The 24,322-nt window shown below is 34.2% G+C and overlaps 1 protein-coding gene across 4 annotated transcripts in view; it reads right to left on the bottom strand.

Moving 5' to 3' along the window:
• CNTLN (centlein) overlaps window positions 1-24,322 on the bottom strand; it is a 296,669-nt gene that overhangs the window by 79,599 nt on the left and 192,748 nt on the right. For all 4 annotated transcript variants that reach the window (XM_078061243.1, XM_078061240.1, XM_078061241.1 and 1 more), the window contains 3 exons: window positions 18,613-18,713; window positions 10,090-10,181; window positions 4,565-5,100 (listed from right to left, as the gene is read on the bottom strand). In XM_078061243.1, coding sequence (XP_077917369.1) covers window positions 4,565-5,100; window positions 10,090-10,181; window positions 18,613-18,713 — 729 coding nt within the window. The remainder of the gene's footprint in view (window positions 1-4,564; window positions 5,101-10,089; window positions 10,182-18,612; window positions 18,714-24,322) is intronic.

Genomic DNA, 24,322 nt, shown 5'->3' with positions numbered 1-24,322 from the left:
CTGCTACAACTTTATAGTTTGATTTTGTCTCTGGTAAAAGTACAACATTTTCTTGCTATTGGTGTATTCTTGATAAGAGACTATGACAGGTTCTTCTTTACCTTTTAAACTAATGTACCCTGAAAGCAAAGATTTTGTGTTTTTTATCAAAATAATCACCTGTGCTTCATTATTTTTATAATCAGGTTTTTGATTACTTAACTAAACAGTCCTTTCAATATAAAAACGGCTAAGTTTTGCTGAGCACTGTGTAAACTTCTGTATTTGCCTGTGAAGTCTTTGTAACGTTGGTTAAATGGATAACTAAGTATTATCTCACAGTGAACTATGATCCTATTTAGTCAAGTGTCCAAAACCTTTCGCTATTTTTTACAAACTTCCCCAAATCAAATTCTAAATGAAGTCTTTTTGACCTGGAAGAAATTCTGAGATATTACAGAGGATCCCTGGAACATCTCAAAAGAGTTATTAACCTAATTAGGTTGATTTAAGTTTGAACCTAATTAAGGTTCATGAAGTTACATGAGAAATGCCAAAAAAGTGATGCCAAACCTATTTGATATTTTTGTAGATATATGTATTAATTTAACTGTTCTGGAATTTGCATGAAATTTCTTAAAATCTGATTTGTCCTGGTATAATGTTATCACTTAAATTCTAGTTATTATCTTGAAGCATGTATATCACAGAAATAACCAAATTTCCTTGTCAATTGCATTGTAATGAACTCTCACTAGATCTTTAACCATGGCCATTTTTAACTCCGTCATTTTACACAGTTTTTGTTTTACTTTGAAATTTTAATAGTTTTTTGGTTTTTTGTGTTTTTTTTTAGAGAGACCACAAGCTTGTGGAGGGGGGAGGGGCAGAGGAAGAAGGAGAGAGAATCTTAAGGGAGGCTCCGTGCCCAGCAAGGAGCCTGATGTTATGACCCTGAGATCATGACCTGAGCTGAAATCAAGAGTTGAACACATAACCGACTGAGCCACCCAGGCACCCCTACTCTGAAACTTTTGCAAAAATGTTTGGAAAATGCTTGATCTCCAAGAAGACTCATGGAAAATATTCTAAAATACAGTTTCTGATAACATTAAGATCATAAAACTGAACTGGGTAAGAGTTTCCAGAAATAACAGAAAAACTGGATTCAAGCAGAACAAAAATTAATAACATGGGACTTAAGGAACTGATGAGAATGATTATAGTTTTTGTGACTTTATCATTAATATTTTTAATGTTTTGTTCTTCTAGATTTAAGAAACTCTTCTCTTATACCCAACTTTTACATCAACATGGATGGGACTGGAGGAGATTATGCTAAGTGAAATAAGTCAAGCAGAGAAAGTCAATTATCATATGGTTTCACTTATTTGTGAAACATATGGAATAGCATGGAGGACATTAGGAGAAGGAAGGGAAAAATGAAGGGGGGGATATCGGAGGGAGAGATGAACCATGAGAGACTATGGACTCTAAGAAACAAGCTGAGGGTTTTAGAGGGGAGGGGGTGGGAGGATGGGTTAGCCCGGTGATGGGTATTAAGGAGGGCACGTACTTCTTGGAGCACTGGGTGTTATATGAAAACAATGAATCGTGGATCACTACATCAAAAACTAATGACGTATTGTATGGTGACTAACATAACAAAATAAAATTTAAAAAAAAAGAAAGAAAACTTCTCTTAAGCTAACAATGACTTACAACAATTTGGTAAAATGCACCTTTTGTAAACAAATGGAAACAGTTATCTTTTTCTCCCTAAGTGATCCCTCCAGAATTTGGAAACTCTCAGTAAATATTCTTATATTTTCATGGAAATCTTTTTTTTTTTTTTTTTTTTTTTTTTGCATAAATTCAACAAGAATCTGTTCTCTTATAACATGACAGAATTGGAAACATTGGGTATATTACAAAGCTTTTGACTGGAATGTCCTATTTGAGAGAAGCATGCACAGACTCAGATATGACCAGACAGCCTTCAGGAACTAAGATGACTTTATGAAGCCAATAAAACTTCTTGGGAAACAGCCTGGTACCCTGCTCACAGGGCTCCCAGCAGCCTTACCTGGTAAGGAAGGTCACTTCTTGGCAGGTGAAGAAACCTCAGGACATTTTGGGGACCTCAAGAATAGAGAAATTTACCCAAGTCTATAGCTATTGCAGGCAAGTCTGGGGGCAAATCCTTGGACTGGCATCTTGGAGGCTTTAAAAAGTTCAGTCTGAAACTCCTTATGAAAAATTCCAGTAAAACAGATTTAAGAAGAGTCTATATGGTCAACCATTATTCTTTGCTGGACTTATGTAAATAATCAGGCCAAGTTTATTGAAATTAGGCTTATTTTATAAATTAGTCTTAATTTGGCTATCTTTAGCGGAAATTAGGGTGCTTTGAAAAAGAATAATTATGTTTCAGTAACACGCCTTTGTGGATATTAGATTCTAGTTCTGATTAATTGCCTTGACGGTTTGTTGTTTGTCTATAAACTGTACTGAATCCTGAATTCTCCTGGTTTCCTCAAATATCTGGCTATGACTCTCCAAACTAAGTTTATACTTTTGACTTGGAATCACTGATATCTAAAGCTGCCTTTTCTCCAGAAGTCCCGCAAACTGAAGCTAGGTCACTTGATATAAACATCAGAGAAACCACCACAACAGCTCATGTTTAGATAATCTTCATGCCTGTTGCTGTGTGGGCCACTCAGAAAGTTTACCTAAACAACCAATGACATCATCAGACTCATTCAAACTGCAAAATATGCTTCAGCCCCTCCCTCTAGAAATGTCTTCTTTCTATTGGCTGCCCTCAGGACTCAGACTGGGTTTATAATCTGCTCTAATCATTAACCTTTGTTTTTATTTTGCTTCCATAGGAATGCCTTTTTAAATGCCTGATTTCTCAACAAAATAGGTCTAGTTTTGGGAGCCCACCTGCAAGACCCACCTCCTGAAATAACACACAACTGTTTAACTAAACTGACCTATCCTCAGGACAGAGACTGGTTCCTTGAGATCCAGAGCAATCTATCAGCTTAGCTTCTGGACTATGAAACTTCTTGGGGAAATTTCAAAGGTGGGATTACAGGGGAACAGAATTTGCCACCCCAAAATATGTCTCTTTGGCATAAGAATTATTTTTAAGAAACTGCAAACATAGGACAAGTTCTGAAAGTCAAGTAGAAGTTACCTTTTTGTAAGAGACATTTACATGTATAAGGAAAATCTCCATTTGTGAGTGTGTCACGCCCTCCCTGTACCAGGAAGAAATGGATGACTCTAAGTCTCTAAAAATTCTTGTAAATGAAGAAGACAATGACTTAAATCTGCATAACAATCTTCCCCCTTATTTACTGCACTTTTCCTGATAACCTCCCATAACTGACCCCATCTTCTTTTGTCTTTAGCTGAAGATGATAATTTAAGGTGATGGTTTTTGGACATTTGGGGTTGTTACTCAGTTTTCTTGGGTCTCTCCTATGCAGACAGAAGGGATGCGTGTTATTAAACTTACTTGTTTTCCTCCTGTTAATCTGTCTTATATCAATTTCATTATTAGACCAGCCAAGGAACCTCGAAGGAAAGAAGGGAAAACTTTTCCACCCCTACACCATCCAGGGACATCCCAAATCTAAAACAGATCTCTTTTGGGGATTTAAAAAAAAAAAAAAAGAACTTGGAAAAATAAAAGAAAAGAAAATACATGCCATTACAAAACAAGACAGAATTATGGAAAATTGTTCAATTTGTTAGCAATTCTGGCAACACTGAACTTCCCTATTACCTGGGTATAAAAAGACGTGTTCTACTATCCATTTGCCTTTGTGGTTTTACTGATATGCTTCAAGTATGTATACGAATGTATAGCCAGGGGTAAGGAAAAGAAATATTATAGATTTTTAGTATTTTCCTGCTGCTATTCACTAGGCGTTATATAACTTAGGACTAGGTATTTATAGAGCTTTAACTTTAAAGAACTAATTTTTAACCACCATTCAATTAAAGTTAGTACAATGACTGCATAAATACATACATGAAATAATTAGTGAAGATGGTTCTTAATTTAAAGGATGTTAAACAGCTTGTAGACATCTGGTAACAAGCTGAAATGGGTCATTCAAAATTTATCTAACTAAATTAAGGGGGAAAAATGTTTCTCCTCCCAGGTTGGCATGTCACAAGATAACTAAACCGACTTAGTAGGCTTGCCTGGGAATCCTTAGCTGTCAGTGGTGAATATGCAAAGGGCCAGCAAATTAAATCAACCTGCCAAACTGTCAATTTCAAGCCTCATGACTGCATGAAAATAGCATCACTGGAAGAAATCAAGCATTGCCTTCTTTTGGGTTTCCTGGCACCTATTCAAATACTCATGCAGTTGTGGCTAATTTTGCATGCAAATTTCAGTCAATAAGCTCAGAACAAGACCTCCCAAGATATTTCAAAGGATCTGACAGTATTTTTTCTGAATACCAAATCGACAGTAGTTGAAATTCAATCTCCATTTGCTCGTGCTTTACATATGCACAGTGTCCCCACCACAGAGCTAAGTTAATGAGAGCTTTACCTGCTTTCACTCACATCCTCCCAGCCGTCCTTGCTGAGGTTCTCAAACACATTGCTCATAACCTTGATGGAGTGATTGAGAACAGTGTGGTAACGACCCACAGAGCACTTTTTCTTCGCGGCTTTAAATTTAACCTTGGTCGTGGTTGTCTTACAATCGTATTGTCCACATCTTACTTCTGTAGTGGCCATCTCAGATTTAGCTTTGTCTGCTGAATGCTGCAATTTCTCCATTGAATTCATCTGTTCTTCATTTTCATTTCTCAATCCATTAGCTTCTGCCACTTGTCTCCTTAGGGAAGTGACTTCTCTCTCCAGCTCACTGATTTTTACCTGAAGTTCAGCTTTATCTTTTTCTACTTCTTTACTCCCCCTTTGTAGCTGTTCTAGCTCTTTTTCTCTGCCCTCTGAATCTTCTTGTTGCTGTTTTAAGAGGGATTTCAGGAAGTCATTTTCTTTCATTAATTTTTTATTCCCTTCTTTTATTTTTCTTGACCCTTTCTCAAAAGATTTTAGCCGATCTTCCAATTCAATGACCTAAACAGAAGAGTTTAATTTATTCTTTTAAAAGTCCAAAACCATAATCTGCTGTATATTTTTTATCATTTCTAATTTATGAAAGTAAAGTCACACTTAGCACAAGGACAAAATAAATCTAAAGTACTTAATTTCTAAATAATTCTATGGTGGTGTAGATAAATACATTATAAAATGCAATAATACATCTGTTGAAAAAAGGACAGATGGTAAAAGAAGTTAAAATTCTACACAAAGTGATACAGAACTAAGTATGCTAATAAACTTTGCAGAGTTTTCTGAGATAAGTGCTTTGGCTATTTAGTCTATTTATTGTGAAAAATATTTTCAGAGAAAAGCAATTTATACAAAGTCTAAAAATAGATACACAGAGAAACTTCATTAATAAAATAACAATTTTCTTCAATATCTAACTATCATATGAAAAAATGATTACCCATATAAAATATAATCTACCAAAGCTGCTTTATTCTGAATTAGAAAAATGTAATTTTAGTAGTCATGAGGTCCTTAGTTTATACAATAAACATTTACTGAAAAAAACTCTAACAGCTTAAAATTATAATTATTCCAAAATTGTGTTCATTTATTTCAATAAACATTGTCCACATTGTAGGACATAGAAATGAAAACATACAATTTCTGACCTTAAGAAATTTCAAAAACTATTTGGAAAGAAAGGCACTTGCATAAATAAATCTGATAAAGGATAGGATCTAAGTGCCATAAGTCTGGGCAAAAAGGACAGAGCAATTAATTCTAAGCCATGAGTATGAAAATTTCAAGGAGGAGTTAATTTCAACTGAAATCTTGAAAAATAAATTATCACCATTGTTTGGAAAGTACAGTTTACCATTTACAAGATGGTTTCATAAACATGATCTCTTCTGATCATCTCAAAACCATGTGAAGTAAGTAAAGCCAATAATTATCTGCCCAGAGGAGGAAACAGAGGCTCTGAAAACTTAAATACTGCAGAGAGGTAAACATTTCCTGCTTTGAAATGGGATTCAAATTCAAGATTCTGTGCCCCTCACATTATTCTACAAGCCATATGGGGAAGAGTTACCCAGATACACATGGAAATGAACAAAGAACTGGGGTCAAGCAAGAAACCTAAATGATTGGAACACTTTATGGACTCATTTTTACTTTTAAAACAATTCTTCAAAGGAGAAACATACTTGATGTATTGACAACCAATAACTTAAAATATTCCAGAAATCTACAAGATGAAACTTATGCATATTCTTATTGCTTTCCAGTTTACTGGACTTAGTTATGGTAGTGAATATCTAAGTTGTTTCCTAAATATAATTTTCAGTCATTTCTGATTTACCTATCCTTCTGCACGCCCTATTCTTGTAAGGTCAACCTCCTTCATTTAATTCAGTAGACTTCACCAATCGGTTATCCTGTTTCAGGACATGGATATTTCCCAACAAAAATATTAAGAATCTCATCTAATTTAAATTTGCAATTCCATAGTATGATAATAGTCACCTACTGTTATACCTATGTCTTTATAGGGTTTACTCTTGATCTGGAATAGAGGTATATGAAAGAGTTTGTACCAGACTATTGCAGACCTCTGTGTATTTTTGCAAGAGAAATTCTATTGTTCCTTTACAGTGCAAATACTTTATTGAAGAGCTGGATAATGTGACAAAAAATACAGTTTTCAAGAACACATGAACTCTGACTGAAAACCGTTTACTTTTTCAAAATCATTCTATGCCAAATTTTATTCTCTATTTAGTAAAAAATACAACAAAATAAGGAATATCACTTTTTTACAATCTCTTCAGTTTCTTAGTGGTTTAAATCACTGCAAACAACAGTATACTTTTCATATATATATTTTAAAATATTTTAGCATGTTAGATTCCATGATGGAGTAAGTAGAATAGACTGTATTTTTTAAAATCTATTTTGTGCAAACAAGCAATTACACCTCTTTTTTTTTAAATTAATTTTGACAGTGGTGATATAAAAATATTAAGAAACAGTGTGGTCTTGGAGAAATTAAATTTGGTTCTGGTCTCTATCTTACTTCCGGCTCGAGTTACCTTAACCTGGTAAAATATTTAACTTATTTTAACTTATTTTAAAGTTTCCTCATTTGTGAAATGGGAACAGTCTTGCAGATTATTATTATTAAATATGATCATATACCATAGTTCCTGGTAGACAGGTCTAAACAGTTTATCATCACCATCACCATCATCATTATTGTCTCTATTATTATTAATCACAACAGCTACTTAATAAAATTACTTGAGATGGAATATAATTACTTGCACTAAATATTGCTGAATTAGCCATTAAATCAACATGTTATGAACAAATGTAACAAACATCTTGAATATGAGATTTCAATTCTGGAAATTAGCATTATCTTTTTCTTTTGACTAAAATCCATTTAAGTTTGGGTGCAACTCATGAAAATTTTATGTACCACTAGAAAAATGTCTTTTTAAAGTCATTTTACATTTAAAATGTTTAAGTCTGTTAACTGCCTAATGTGAATCCATGTTTAATCATAAAAACTGGTCAAAATTATCTGCATTTAAGTTTAAAATGGAGGACAAATAACAAAACAAAAAGATTTTATTTATTTATTGGAGAGAGAGAGCAAGCGAGCACAGAGGGAGAGTGACAGGGAGAAACAGACTCCCCGCTGAGCAGAGAGCAGGATTCTGGGCTCAATCCCAGGACTCTGGGATCATGACCTGAACTGAACGCAGACGCTCAACCGACTGAGCCACCCAGGAGTCCCCAGAGACGCTACTTCTAAAGACTTGAGAAAAGGAAAGCCCATAGCATATATTAAAATGTCATTCAAGGTATACTCTTAAAAATTACTGTTAAACTGATGTTAAGCCTCCAGAAACAAAAAGGGAAATTTCAATATATATTTGAGAAGGAAAGTCTAGGGATTTGTTAAAGGCATTTGGTTTGTCTGTAAATCAACTCAAGTGCATACTTTTCCTCCAGTACTGATCATTTAAATAATTTACCAAAAAAGATGACTCCTTTCAAAATTGAAATAAAACACCTGACTTTGTAAAGTGTAATACTTTGCTAGGGCTGCCATAAGAAAATACCACAGAGTGGGTAGTTTAAACCCCAACAATCTCATTTTAACTTAATGAACTCTTTGAAGACCTCATCTCCAAATACAGTCACATTCTGAGATACTGGGAATTAGGACTTTGGCATAATAAAATTGGGTGAGGGGAGGATTCAATTCATGCCATAACAGTGTGAAATGTTAATGCATTATTAAAAAAATAATTTTATATGTTTTATTTCTACTATGTAAACAAATACTGTTTTCATGCTGTTGCTATCTTTTAAACCTATTTTGAATGAGTTTTACAATACATCCTTTTAAAATCAGGAAACCCAACTAAAAAAGGTTAAATCATGACTCGTCCAACTGCATTAGGTTAATATTAAAAAAAAGTGACAAAATAGTTATGGTCCAATGCAAATAATTCCTCTTGGCTTTTCAGGACTTAAAATGGATTTCTAGATGCACTATGGTAGTAGCCATTTATGGCAGTTGGAATGAAAGAATGGATTTCTTTAGGGTTTCTATCCTAAGGACGTAGTAGGTAGTAGGACAATATTATGCAGCCATAGAGCGAAAAATTATAGAAACCCCAGCAAACAAAAATATTGCTCTGAAACAAAGAAGATAAGCTAGTGCAAACTGTTTGACATTCCAGCTGATAATGCATGTATTATTTCAATTACTCGTTTTACCTTAAGATAAAGGAATGTGAGCATTTCTTGCTCTGTATGTTATTGTGCTAACCTGATATGTGTTATTTAGTAGTAATGAGATGACAGCCTTTGTTACTTGACATATGGCAAGTGTTAGAAGTAGAAGTGATCACATCATCTGTTGTAAGTCACTAGATTTCCTAAAAGTCAAGTCCACAGATGTGAGAAATATAAGTAGCCATATTAATATTTTTGTTTATATATTTGTGTATTTCCAGCTTTATCTAAGTATCCAGTGTAGCAAATGACAACCAGTCATAGGATATACCTTAAAAAATATTTTCTTGGGGCGCCTGGGTGGCTCAGTTGGTTAAGCGACTGCCTTCGGCTCAGGTCATGATCCTGGAGTCCCGGGATCGAGTCCCGCATCGGGCTCCCTACTCAGCAGGGAGTCTGCTTCTCCTTCTGACCCTCCCCCCTCTCATGCTCTCTCTCTATCTCATTCTCTCTCTCAAATAAATAAATAAAATCTTAAAAAAAAAAAAAAAATTTTCTTTATAAGAATAACAAGTGCTAAAATGCAACCAAGCCAACTTAATGGATCATGGTAAGAATGTATTTATATATAAAATTATGAATTAAGTAAAATTATAAAGATAGATGTTAATATTTTTAAAGAAATTTTTATTATTAATTATAGGTATGATGTAAAGTGACTGCAGGGTTTATATGAGTGGTTCTATTAAAACAGGGAGAGCGATCCTAAATTATATGGGCATAAATTTCTATCTAAAATGAGATGAGTCATGTATACTTTTATTAAATTAGAAACATATTACCATTTTACTTCACTGAAGCTAAAACTATGCTCAGTTTTAATAGTTCAAATATTGCAAATCTATATGCTTTTTGAAGTATAACAGAGTCTCAGCATGTCCCATTTTAAAGTTAAACTGCTAAGTTATAACTAATAAGCACATATAGTATAAATTTTTATAATTTCCATTGTCATGCTCTTCATTTCATCTTTGAAGATATTTTTAAACTATGTCAACAGAAGCACAAGTGTTTCCACATTTATTTCACTAACATTGATTTTTTTTAACCCATTTTGGCAAGCGAATGATTTTGAATTATGAATTTAAATTAAGGATTCACACAAGGTTTAAGTTCATGAGCCCTCGTTTTAAAATATAATCCTTTATGTTAAAATTCAGATTTAACTTCCTCAGCTCAATATCTTAAAGATTAGACTACCTTCTGCAATGTCTGCTCCGACATTTCTTTCCCATTCTTCTCTGGAGTACTCTTCTTGACCCCATCATCTTCACCATATCTACAGAGTTGTTCTGGGAGACAATAAATAATATATTATGGTACCTCATATACTGCTGAAACATTGGCCTGTCATTTTAAGGAAAAGGGCTCTCAGTTTCTCAATTATGAATAATCTAGTCTATTTTATTGTTGAGTATTTGGCTGGGAACTAAATGGTGACCTTTTCCAAGATTTTCAATGACATAATTATGTACCTTTGTAGTGTCTTTTTTTTTTCCAGTGTAAGATTTTCAAAGGTACAACAGATCTTCAGGTTAACAATGCTATACTTTTATTCCTATTTTCATTCTTTTGTAGACTATTCCCCCTTTGCCTTAAAAGCAGAATTCGCGGCCTTCTTATCTATACGGCCACTACTAGTTTTATTCTCTGGATCTTGTTCCCTGCCAGGAGGATCAGAGTGATGGCTGAACAAAGCAAACACTAGCCGAATTAGGGTGGATTCAAACTGTAATAGCCCCTACCACCACCTTTTTTTTCAGGTAAAAGATCATGTACTGGGCAGAGTAAACCATAAAAATCACATTTCCAGAAAAACTGTCACTTTATAACACATAGAAACCCAGATAACAGGTGAAATTGTTTCTACAAATAATTCCTATACTGACCATGCCTGTGACTACCAAAACCTTTTCAACCAAGCAAAAATATACAAGCAATGTATCAAAATTAAAGGAAAAAAACACATAAAATTTCATTTAATACTAGTAAAATTTAAATACATTAAAACTTATAAATAAATGTTTTCTAATCAAATAAATTATTGTGACAAATTTAATATTTTCTTTCTGAATTATTTTTAGGAGACAACATTTCTTAAAGAATCAAAAGAAGGGCAAAAAAGAATACATAAAGCTAAAAGGATACATATCTGTGTTAGACTGAGGTGATTTTGCTTTAAAGTATGCTTGGCTGCTGTAGGTCAGTGTAAAACTTTGATTTATCAACAAAGGAAAAAGAAAACAATATTATTCTCTGTAGAGTAGAAATCTCTTGGTATAAACAGTGACTAACAAGTTTGTTAGAGTGAATTAGGCATTTCTTTTGTCTTTGAAACATGACATATCCAATTAAAACTTCTGTACTCCTGAAATAAATAGAACACTATCCTAAGGATAATAAAAGCTAGAATAGGTAGAATTTGCCACCTGGGGAATATGTACCTTTACCTTGGTAATAATCTATTGGTTCCCAAGTTTCTTTTTCTAGTCCCCTAACACCATGGTGCTGAATTCATTTACAACACTCTTTCAGCAATATAGAAATAATATGCAAATACAATTCAGCTGTTCAAGTCATTTAAATATCTGCTACCGTTCTAAGTGAAGTGTTTACTCTTAAAAATAAGAAAATATTTCTATGCTCAAAGAGCACAGAATGCTAAAAATAGCAAAATAATTCCAATAAAATAAATGCCGAAGACTGATTTAAAAATGAATTTGATTGCTGATTTGTGTTCCTGGGTGTGTACAAAGTCCACTGGTGGACGGGTTGACCATGTCCCCCTGTGGTTTTCTATTGAAAACTTTAGTTTCTCACCTTCACAGGTTTTAATAAAGAATAAAGCTAGGCCCAAGTGATGGAGAGGAACAAGGAACCCACTCTGCCCCTTGATTCTCCTCCCATTTAAGGATCTCAGGATTTGAGAAATGAACCAAGAGGACCTAGTTAGAAATATGCAGCTCTATTTTTGTCCTATGCTGGATGTGTGAGCACATGATTCACCTTGCTGGAGATTTATTCTTAATGTTTTAGTTTTAAATGCCTTACTTTTATTTTTACTATAAAAATTCACTGTGATTTATAGTCTTTCCCAGGAGGTTCTTCCCTGTCCACTTTTTAACTTTTAACACTGCTTATTTACAATTGTTTACACTTATCCTTCCTTCTATGTTTTTCTTTTCTCTTAATTCTCTTAGATGACATGAACAAATTAAATTCTTCTGCAACTTGTTTCCTTCCTGGTAAATTCTTTTAGCTATTTTCTCAAGTTATTTTTAAAAACCTATTATCATTATGAGGGGTTGCAGGATATTCCACCCGAAAATATGATGCTTTGGTATACTAATTATTTTGAGCAGTAGGTACTTGAAAAACAGCAAATGCTTTTGGTTTATACTTTGATATCACACTTTGGTAGATTATTAGTCAGCAAATGCTTACTCCATTTTCCTCTACCTTCATGGGTGGAGTATAGATCCTCACGCCACTGATGTTGAGCTTGGCCATCTGAGTTGCTCCGACCAAAGAAATGTGGGTATAGATAACAGTGTGCCTGTTATAAACCTAGAACAGGTATTTCTCCTCTTCCCATGGAAATTTCCAGTATCTGCTTTGAAAAGAGTATGCCCAGATAGTCACTGCCTCCTTCACCCTGGGCCTGGGCCTGGGCCTGAGACATGTGGAATCATATGAGCCCAATATGCTCCAGACAAACAACAGAACTGCAGCCTGAAGCACATTTGCTCCAGCTGATCTGCAGAAACCATCAACAAAAAAATAATGTGTATTATTGCAAGTCATTGAAATTTTGTGGTTGTTTATACGGTAGCAAAAGCCGTCAGGGACAGAAGTTGATAAGTGAATGCTGCTATAATAAAAACCTAAATTATGTGGCATTGATTTTGGGACTGGGTGGTGGATGCCAAAGAATGCTCCAGGAGCTGAGGAAATGGTGACTCATGTTATGTAGTGGCAAACTGCCATCTGACATAACATGGAAGACAAAAAACGCAGCCAATAAATTTGTAACAATGAGTGAGGAAGTTCCAGTGTAGAGTGAGTTGATTGTTACTGGCTGCCACTGACTGGGTTCTAGAGGAAAAACTGAGCTCAGAAAGGAGCAGCCACAGGCATATGGAAGTACATATGTTCCAGTACTTTCAGGGTTGGAAATGAAAGTGTTTCTCACCATATCAAAGGAGCAACCACTGACACTCTGGCAGGAAAGGCCAAATCCAAGATATTGACATTAAGACCTGGCCACTGGGTATGACTGTCATGCCTGTTCCTGACAATCTCTGAAAGTAATAATGTGATGCTTAGTAGATACTTTCAGCTGGACAAAAGGACTTCTACAAAATTTATGGGTGAGGGCCTAACAAGTCTGAAATACACCCCTAACCCTCCATAGAAACTCATACAGATAAGACATATGAATTGTTGCCAGCTGTATTTGATAAAATGACTTATTTTAGCCAAAGAATGTAGATAGAAGTTACGATACACCAGTTTCAAATCTAGGCTTAAGAGGCTCTGTATGTTTATATTGTCCCTTTGTAGCCAAGAAATAGACACATGGAGCCGAAGTAAACTCTACTTGTAGCCTGAAAAAGAGCTAGACCGGATGACCCACAGCAAGGAGAACTGCTTCAGCCAATCCACATACCCACATACAAAAAGAAAAAAAAATATGCTTGATGTTGTTTGTGAGTTTTCACATTTGTTTGTTTTGCTCTTTTATTAATAAACAGGCCTTCAGCTTTCAATGAAGAATACCATAAACAGTGTTTTTATGAACATACTCATGCATTTGTGGTAAAAATTGAGGATTCTTACTCCAAACTTAATCCTCTAATTGATTTTTCAGGCCTGATCATAGGTATTACATGCTTTACCTGGCATGCCCCATGAGGAAAAGCTGTCCTCCCCAACCAGACCTGGTACATGGCCAATGGACTGTGGTCCCCAAAGGGAGCTATAGTCAAGGGCTCAGGATCCCCCTGGCCAACCACATTCTTATGTGTATCTGTGTTCCTAGCCTAGATGCCTCCACTAGGCCTCCGTGTGAAAACCTCCTTACTGGCGGCCCTTTGGCTGAGGCCTTCTTCAAGTGCCTCTGCCAAGATCTCCTTATTTGGTGGCTGAGGTGGAGGTAACCTTGAAGACATTTTTCTTCCATCTGACTCAGTACACAGTACTTTTCCTCTCCCAGCCCTCCCCTTCTTTCTCCCCTAAGACCCAGGTAAGTAAAAATGCAGGAGACTTTAGCTCAGGGCTCCTTCGGCTGTAAGACAACATCTCTGTCTGTGCTGATCCATCTGATCCTCAACTGATGTGCAGTTCCAGGGGGAAGACAGAACAGAGCGAGTTGGCACTTTCTCCACTTTAGCCTCTTGTTTACATAGTAAGTGATTAAAGGCTTGACTGTTACTTTCATTTTGGCTTATTATCTTAAATCAGTTACGTGGACACCTGGCAGCTCAGCTCTCTCCAGCTCAGTTGAGCTCCTAACAGAGATATTATGGGATTGTAGGAGATTCACTACACTATGAATTGCAATTTTCAGTAAAGAGGAATTTAGTGTGGTAGGGGCTTAAGGTGCTTATGTGGGAAGTTAGAGGAGACAGAACTGATTTGAGAGGAAAGGTAATGAGTTTTTTCTAAAAACATGCATAACTTTCGAAATCCTTGTAAAAATAGCCAGGGGAATATAGGTGGCAAGAAATAAAAAAAATATATCTGGTACATGGAAGAAGGTTACTATTCATATAGACTTGGGATTTTAATCAGGGAAAACATGTTCAATGACAATAAAAGTAAGTACCAGAGGCACCAGATTTACCTGTCCATGTGGAACAACTAAAACTAGAGAAAATAGATGAAAAATGGTTCTCAGACACTGGGCATAAGACAATGGAAGGTAGCCATCCCCGAGAGAGGGGAAACAAATGAAGTGAATTCAATCACTGCTCCTGCATACTGCTTAGAGAGCTTCCAGGCCACAGCACAAAGATGGGGGACTAAATGGGAGTCTGGTGATCTTCTTAAATTGCAGTGACAGACCCCAGAGTCCAAAGAGGCCAAGGAAGGGTGAGTTTGCAGGGTAAAGTGCCAGAGAACACAAATTAGAGACAGGGAGAGCTCTGAAGATCTATAGAGGTTCCCCCCTCAAGTCTTCATCTAAGTACTGATCAGCACATAAATGTGAGTAAGCAATCCCCAAAAAAGAACGACCTAAAAGGATTGGAGGAAAAAACCTTCAAAATTCACACAGTCCCCCCCCCCCCAAAAAAAATGACTTGTTATGTATGTATCTTTGAAAAAAGATAAGAATGACAGGAGAATTATCACTGGAAGCATTTTTTTTTTTAAAGATTTTATTTATTTATTTGAGAGAGAGAGAATAAGAAAGAGTGAACACATGAGAGGGGGGAGGGTCAGAGGGAGAAGCAGACTCCCTGCCGAGCAGGGAGCCCGATGCAGGACTCGATCCAGGGGCTCCAGAATCATGACCTGAGCCGAAGGCAGTCGCTTAACCAACTGACAAACACAGGAGCCCTCACTGGAAGCATTTTAAGTCAGAAGATAGTGGAGCAAATTATTTAAGTATCAAAAGAAAAAAAAAACCTGCCAATACAGAATTCTATACTCAGTGAAAATATCCTTCAAAAATGAAGACAAAATAAAGACTTCTTTTATAGGTATATAAAAGCTGAAAGAATCCATCACCAGCAGATGTGCACTATATAAATATTAAAGGGAGTCCTTTAGGAAAATAGAAAATGACACCAAATGTAAATTTGGATCTATAGGAAGGAATGAAGAGCAGCAGAAAAGGTTCTTAGTAAAGATAAGAACCACCAGGTTGGTTATATGTAAAGCCAAATATCATTTTAAATCTCTGGGATCACTCCTTCCAGAACAAGAAACACTCTCTAGTAGGTGGGGTGAAATGAACATTTAACAAAATAAAGATTTAAAACCCAGTTTGGAAGAAAACACAATCAAAGAAAGAAAAGAACTTGCCAAAAACCTGAATTTAATAAAATATGAGCTCAGAAAATCAGTAAGATATACAAAGGAAAAAAGTGGGAATTTAAGAGTTGAAGCAATAAATAAAGAACCAGAAAACATGACTATAGATTTAATAGAAGTATTAGAAAGAACAAAGGAAAGAATATATATATATAGCTCAAAATTGAATTACTTTTTTTTTTTTAAAGATTTTATTTATTTATTTGACAGAGACAGAGATAGCAAGAGCAGGAACACAAGCAGCGGGAATGGGAGAGGGAGAAGCAGGCTTCCCCCTGAGGAGGGAGCCCAATGTGGGACTCGATCCCAGGACCCTGGGATCATGACCTGAGCCGAAGGCAGATGCTTAATGACTGAGCCACCCAGATGCCCTCAAAATTGAATTACTAATGAAGGGAAAAGTCTTTAGATAAACTGAACGCAGAAGAAAAAGACAAAGATTAAAGAATTAGAAGAAAACAGATATGAATCCCAGACAAAAAGTAACCAAACATAAAGACAACTGATATCCTTGAATTAGAGTATAAAAAAAAATGGAATATGCAAAAATATATTTCCTTGTAATACAGAAGATCTTAATTGACAAATAACAAATTACATGGATAATCCAAAATATGATTTAGAACATACTATATCAAGGCATATTCTATTTAAATTTTGGAACATCAAGTTGAAAAAACTAAAAATTAACATAGCAAAAGCAAGTCACATCCAAAGAAAGGAGTGAGGTACAGGGGGGGAAGGAAAACCAGACACCTCTCCATAATATATCTCTACAGCACCTTCTTCTATAAATGAGTAACATCTAGAAAGTTTTGAGGAGAAAAAAAGTGTAAAATGATAAAATTATACCCAATTTATTCATTGACTAAAAAGACTATTGAAACATATTTTCAAACATCTAAGTTCTTACAAATATAGCTATTTTGATTCCTTCTTGAAAAAAAAAAAAACATAGTTTCAGTTATATCTGGCTAACCAAAAAATAAATCAAAATAAAGAACTCATGAATAGAAAGACCATGACTTTAAAAAATGTGATGAGGACTGAGTCCTTTGTATATAAAAATAAGACTTTAAAACTGAGGAAATCATTGTTGCAATATATTATATTAAGTTATAGACTTTGATAAAATTAAAAGGTTATTTAATGAACAAGACTCAAGATGTGAGGGAAACAAAATAAAATTTTTTTTTTTTAAAACAACTGTTATTTTCATCTTGCATGGCAAGGAATTAATTTTTAATATGCCCTGAAATTGAAATACATACTTTTAAAAATACAAAGTAGTTCCATCTTTAATGTTTTTAGAACCTTTCTTTTTAATCTTAGAGGGAAGTTTTAGAAATTAATATTTATTGAAGTAATGAGACAGTTACCTAAAGTTCAACAGTTCCTTCATGTTTACACCTGCTTCTTTTTATTTGGTTGGTGCCAAACAAAATCATATGTAAATATCCTTTTTAAAAATAGCATACATTATGGTTTTATTTTCCCACAATTTATCTAACGAGGCTTCTTTCTTTATAAGTATTAAGAGGTGTTTGATTTGATAATTATTTAAGATTGAAATTTTGATTTTTAAGTGTTTGTGAATTAGGATGTTTTTGTCTTTTTTTATTCTTTTTTATTGCTTGAATATTTATAAGTATGTGTAATTTTTCCAGGAACAATAAAGTTATTATTCTTGAAAAGTAAACCAAGGATAAAATCTTAGAGAACCCCAATAGTTAAGGAATAAATGGAAGGAAGTTCCACTGGAAGAAACAGAAGATAGAGGCAAGCATAGTTAAAACAAAGGAAAACCAATGTTTCAGAAGCCAATGAAGGAATAAGCTTGAAATATGATATAAATTAGTGGTGTAAAAGAGATGATTTCAAACACTGGCTTTGACAAGTCACCAGTGACCTAACTCAGAGCAATTGGAACAACAACAGTAATTGGGACAATAGGCAGATGAGTGGTATATGAAAATCTGTTAAGTATAAATTATTAAGTTAATTATTAATTATAAATTGTCAATACCTAAAAAGTACAGTGGTAACAATGATGCTATAGTGAAGTTAAGTAAGGAGAAATTCTGTCCTATCAACCTTACTTTTGTCTAATGAGGTATTACAGTATGGACTGAAGTCCTATAGTAAATAGAGTTATCTTGATTTTAACAAAGGAATAACCCTTCAATTGGAACAGATACATTCCTTTTACTAAACAGTTTTAGGCTAGTGGTCAGGAAGATGGCAGATTTGCAGATCTCCAAGTTTCCTTCTAACTCTATGATTTTGATTCCAAGACAACAGATGAGAACTAAATGAGTTCCAGAAAAATGTAATATCAAACAAAAATGTAAATGAATTATTAATGCTGAGTACAATAACCATATAATTTATAGAACTCTGAACAAATGTAACTAGTAAAACCTTATCAATGAATCGAAAAACAAACATCTTTTCTCCTTATCAAATATCTCTTTAGAATTTTTAATGAATTATAAAGCTGACTTTTAGGTGTTCTATTTGATTTTCTCATGTAAGGTAAAAATGTTAATCACATATCAATAAGTAAAGCAGTAGAAAGAGGGGGAACAAGGATAAGAGTCTTACAAGAAATTGAAAATAAAACATCAAGAGCTAGATTTTAAAATGCCTATAATAAATATTTAGTCTCACACACAAAAAATGTACCTTCTCTCTTCTCTGCCATACGTGTATTCAATTCTTGTATTGTTGTCTTATCAACAGATATACGTACTTTAAGTGTATCCAATTCTTCTTGAAGAGTCATCCTATGAAAATTAACACAATAAATGATTATTTAAAATGCATAAGTTAAGGAATAATGTAGCAAACAGATGAAGGTAGTAAAGATATTTAACAAAATATGAATTAGACAGTAGTAAAATAAAAGAAAAATATATCACTGTTAACAAATCCTAACAATTAAAATTGAATTTTAATGAGAATCTGGGAAGTAAAATGTCTTAAGTAAGTGATTTTTAAATTTATCTAAGTAAACATGTTAAATACTTAAAACATAGACTATATGATAAAAAAAAAAAAAATGTATTGAGTTACCCAACCACTTTTTTTCCTAAGATTTTATTTTTAAGTAATCTCTACAACCACTGTGGGGCTCACACTTACAGCCCCAAGATCAGGAGTTACATGCAATACTGACTGCCAGTCAGGCACCCCAACCCAACCACTTCTTAACACACAGATATACTATGTAAAAATCATGATAAAATGTTAATACATATACTGAAAGCAAAAAGAGTACATTTCTAGATGCCAAGAAAAGACAAAGAACCCCTACTAGTAAAATGGAGCTGAACTACCACAATGAGAGACTGGATCAAATACTGCCCATGGAGACCTCAGACCTTCAGACCTGAATGGGGATGGAAGTTTATGCCCTAGGCCCTCCATGGCTGAGAGACAAAACTGGGCTAACTGTAGCAAGATGGGAGACAAAAATTTGCTGAGTGTGACACAAATATTTCAGTTTATGTGGTTGGAGTTTCACTAAAAAGAGGCAAACCTATATTAACTGGTTTCAAAATCAAGCCATATACATTTGCAGAGATCTAAAGAACTGACAGTAATGTAAAAACTGGTTCATGGCCAGTGTCCACTGGAGAGTTCAAGCAGACACAATCACCCATTACAGATAGGCTTCCACAACTGAGAGAATGGATAGGAGAAAGAGCATCACAGAAAATAAAACTCAAAAGAAGTCAAATTTGCAGGTAAGAATAATTGTATGAATAAGTTCAAAGCCACGAATGACAGTCTACATATCATGCCCCCCCCAAAAAGAGAAACGGCACAATAGGGAAATAGAAATAACAGAACAATTCAAAATGAGTTTTTATACAATTAGTTTTAAAAATGTTGAAAAAAAAAAGGGGACAAAACATATTTTTAAAAACATAACAGATTGAAAACTCAACAAACATGTTAAATAGCACATAAACAAAGCTTATGAAAACTGGTGAAATTAAAGACAACACTAAGAAATAAAAGGAAGGAAAATAGTAACAATATATAAAGTATGTTTGAATGAGAAGCCCAAAAAGCATCTCAGAAATTATTCAAGGAGAGGGGTGCCTGGGTTGATTTCTGCTCAGGTCATGCTCTCCGGTTGTGAGATCGATCCCTGTGTAGGGGTCCTCACTGAGCGTGGAGCCTGCTTGGGATTCTCTCTCCCCCTCCCTGTCTGCTCTTCCCTCCACTTGAGCGCACGCTCTCTCCCTTAAATAAATAAATTTTTTATATAAAATGGCTGAAAACTGAGAGCTGATGAAAAATGTAAATTAATAGATTAAGAGAGTAAAATTGCAAACAGAGTAAATAAAACTATGTTCACAGTTAGAAACAGAGGGAAACTGTAGGACCCCACCGAAAAAGAAGCAATCTTAAAAGCAACCATATTGAGAAGAGATGTTACTTAACAACTAAAGAGCTTTGGAGTGACAGAAGACTTCTCACAGCAACAAGAAAGGTGAGAAGAAAAATAAGTAATATCTTCAACATTCGAAGGTTTACTACTCATAGATCTTAGATGAAAGAACTATTAAAGAATATATTTTAGGTAGAAAAAAAAACCCTCAGAATCAACATAAACAAAATAGTCAGTGATGATGAAAAGACATCTGTAAACATGTATGTGGAAGTAAACCAACATTTATCATGTAAAGTAGATATAACAATATCCAAATGAAGGTAGAGACAGAATACGGTAGAACTAAATTTCTGAACAATAAAATGATATAAGATCAAGGAAAGGATCAGAGTTACAGTATTTTAAGAACTCTGTATTGTTGGAGAGGATAAAGGTGCTGATGAACCTTAGTTTGTCAAATAAGTGATGTACAATTTCAAGAAAAAGCATTTAAAGAATGGAAAACAAATATAAAATTTACAAATCAGAAGAGGTAAAAAAAAAAAAGAAATGAACAAAATGTACTCAATCTAAGGCAAGAGAAGGATTTTTTAAAGGAGCATAAAAAATAAAATATACACTAAGAAAAAAACAATATTAAAGATAAAGATGGTCATTACATAATGATCAAAGGAATGATTTACTAGGAAGATACAGCAGCTCTAAACTGTTATGTATTCAACAATATAAAAATAGTATTTTATAATTTTATATTTTACTTTATAAAAATTATTCAATTATAACATTTATATATTAAGAAATATATTTTATATTTATACTTTATATAAATATTAAAAACAAGTAGTCTCTGCTTTTCCTCACTCAGATTATTTCTTGAAAAATTTATATTTATAGTTTGATGTGTATACTTGTATTTTTTAATATAAACATAAATACACATACATAAGGATCTAAAAAATTAGGATTCTATGATTATATTTGCAGTTTCTCAGGTAGGTTCCAGATTGATGGGAGGAGCAAACACACACACACGCACACACATACACCCATCCACATAGCAATTAAGTTTGGATTAGGTTCCTGCTTTGTTTAGCTAAGAACATGGAACATTCTGAAATAAGATGGCCCCAACAAAGAGAAAAACAGATGTGGCTCTTCTCAACTTAGTTTTCCTCAGCTTTCAGATCACTAACGTAGCAGAACATAGGGCTACGATTGTTGGAAATGTTATTTCTTGCTTATTTAGAGGTATTTTATACTTATAGCTTGTTTTTTTTGTTTTGTTTTGTTTTATCTTGAAAGAACTTACACAGTCCCTACTTGTAGTAAGTATATATAAATATTAGGGACCAACTGTTCTTGAGTCAAACTAAGCACCAACAAACCACATCTTAACGGATGTGTGGAGGAGGGGCTGTCAGAGTGGGCACCCTTGAGCAGGATGAACATTGGCTATTACTGACTGATTTACTGCCCACCTATTCTGATATTTCTGACACTCTGAAGGACCACAATTCAAAATCTACTTTTTACTGGACAAATTATATGAAATGACTGTATTCAGATGCTGGACAACAGGCAGCAGAGAACTGTGATCCCTCAGAGAAAGGAAATTAACAAAGAGAGCCCTAATGATAGTCCAGATTTCTGCCAGGAGCCACTCTCCAGACCATGATACAGGGAGAGGGGTCCCAAGAAAAACATGATGGCCTCGCTGAGATGAAGAAAAGAGACTGGAGTTTGGGAAGACTGAAATGATGGAATTTGTGACAAAAAGTTCCCAGAGGAAGGATCTACAAAAAGAAATGGCTACAGAAATCTGCATAAGAATTCTTTTGAGTCTGTGGTTAAATACTTTGTTGCATATGCATAGGACCAAATTCAACAAGGCAGGCAGAGAACAACTGGAGCCCATAAGGGAACTATTCCCAGAGTTTACACAGGATTGGGAGACCTTGATTTCTGATGGTGTGAGAGGAGAATCTTTGTTGATTACCAGGAACTTCAACAAAGAATCCAAAAGAGTCACCTAATGAGTAGGGATAAACAAGTCTCTTGAAACCTGCGCTAACAGTATTTTTGAAAACCTGGAAATGGTTTAAACTGAGATTTTAAACACACCTGTCTTAGCAATCAATAGAGAAAGTGATTGGAAAACAGGACACAGAATATTTGAAAAGCACTATGAAAAAAACTTGACCTAATAGACATTTATAAAACATTCCACACAGTAACAGTTTTCAAGTGCCATGGAGCTTTCACTAAGACAAAACCACATGCTGGACCATAAAACAATTCTCAGCAAAATTAAAAAGATCTAAATCATGAGAAGTATCTTCTGTGCCCAGAATATAATTAAATTAGAAATCAATACCAGAATGATGTCTGAGAAATCCCCAACTTAAAACTTTCAAAACCTTTCTCTCTAGATACAGATTCCAAGAGGAATTAAAAAATAGTTTTAATTACAAAAAATTAAAACAACACATTTCAAAATGTGAGGGGCTAACAAAGTGCTCATATTGGAAAGAAAAAAAGATCTACTATGAAGCTCCCAATTACAGAAACCAGAAAAAGAAGACAAATTGAGTAGAGCACCTTTTCATATGTGCATTGGCCATTTGGATGTGCTCTTTTATGATATATCTATTCAATTGTTTTGCTCATTCTTCTATTGGGTTGACTGTCCTTTACTTAATTATTCATAGGAATTCTTCAGATACTCAGGATGCTAGTCCTCTGGTGGACACATATACTGCAAATATCTTTTTTCACTCTGAATGTTGCCTTTTAAGTCGTTTAATAATATCTTTCCATAAACAAAGGCTCTTGGTTTTAATATAGCCCAGTTTATCAATTTTTAGTTTATATTTAATCTGTTTTAAGAAACCTTTGCCTAATAGATATTCTCCTATGTTTTCATCTAGAAGCTCTATTACTTAACATGGCGCACCTGATGGCTCAGTCGGTTAAGTGTCCAATTCTCCATTTTGACTCAGGTCATGATCTCAGGGTTGTGAGATCAAGCCCCACATCGGGCTCTGCGATGAATGTGGAGCCTGCTTAAGATTCTCTCACTCCCTCTGTCCCTCCCCACCAAAAATAAAAAATAAGATAAATAAAAGGTCCATTACTTAACCCTTCACAATTAGACCTGCAGTCCCATCTAGAATTGATTTTTGTGTATGGTTTGAGAATATGGTGTATTCCACTAATTAAAATAGTTTTCTTTTAAATTGAAGTTCTTGGAACTTTTAGCTATACAGTTATATTATCTTTTTGTTTCCCATTTTTCACAATTATAGACAATGCTATAGTGAACATATGTGCCTATATGTAAGATCCCTTTAGTGGTTTCATCTAGAAGTGGCTTTACTGGGTCTTTGAGTACATAAGAAAACAGAAAGAATATTTCAAATGTAAGAAAAATATGGAGAGTAATATCACCAACATTAATGTGCCAAACATTTGGGTTTAAAAATATTAATATTATGCCATATTTAATTCAAAGCTTTTATTTTTGTGAAAAAAATAAAAATGTTCTGTAAATAATATTATCACTTACAGTATTCCACCTTTCTTCCCTCCCCAGAAATAACCAGTTTCTTTAATTTGGTGTGTATATTTCTGTTTTGTGTTTTAATACTGTATGTGTGTGTGTGTAGTTATATATAACTATTATTGTGGATACATATGTATGTATATATGTGCACACACACATGTATCTACAAAAATATAGTACTATTATGTGATTTAAAATTTTCTATTTTAGAGAACATATATTATGATATATACTATGATGTATATGATATACTATTATTCAATTTCCTTCTTTTAAATCAACTTTTGCTTTTGAGGCATTTCCATTTTGATAAATATAGATCCAATTTATTCATGTTAAATGTAGTATAGTATCACATTATATTAATATATTACAATGCACTTTTATCAGCTACTAATGGGCATTTACACTGTTTCTAGTTCTTCAGT

This window comes from Halichoerus grypus, chromosome 14, assembly GCF_964656455.1.
Source record: "Halichoerus grypus chromosome 14, mHalGry1.hap1.1, whole genome shotgun sequence".
Taxonomy (NCBI): Eukaryota; Metazoa; Chordata; class Mammalia; order Carnivora; family Phocidae; genus Halichoerus; species Halichoerus grypus.
Note: the sequence above shows the minus strand (reverse complement) of the source record. Positions and strands in the feature narration are given on the sequence as shown.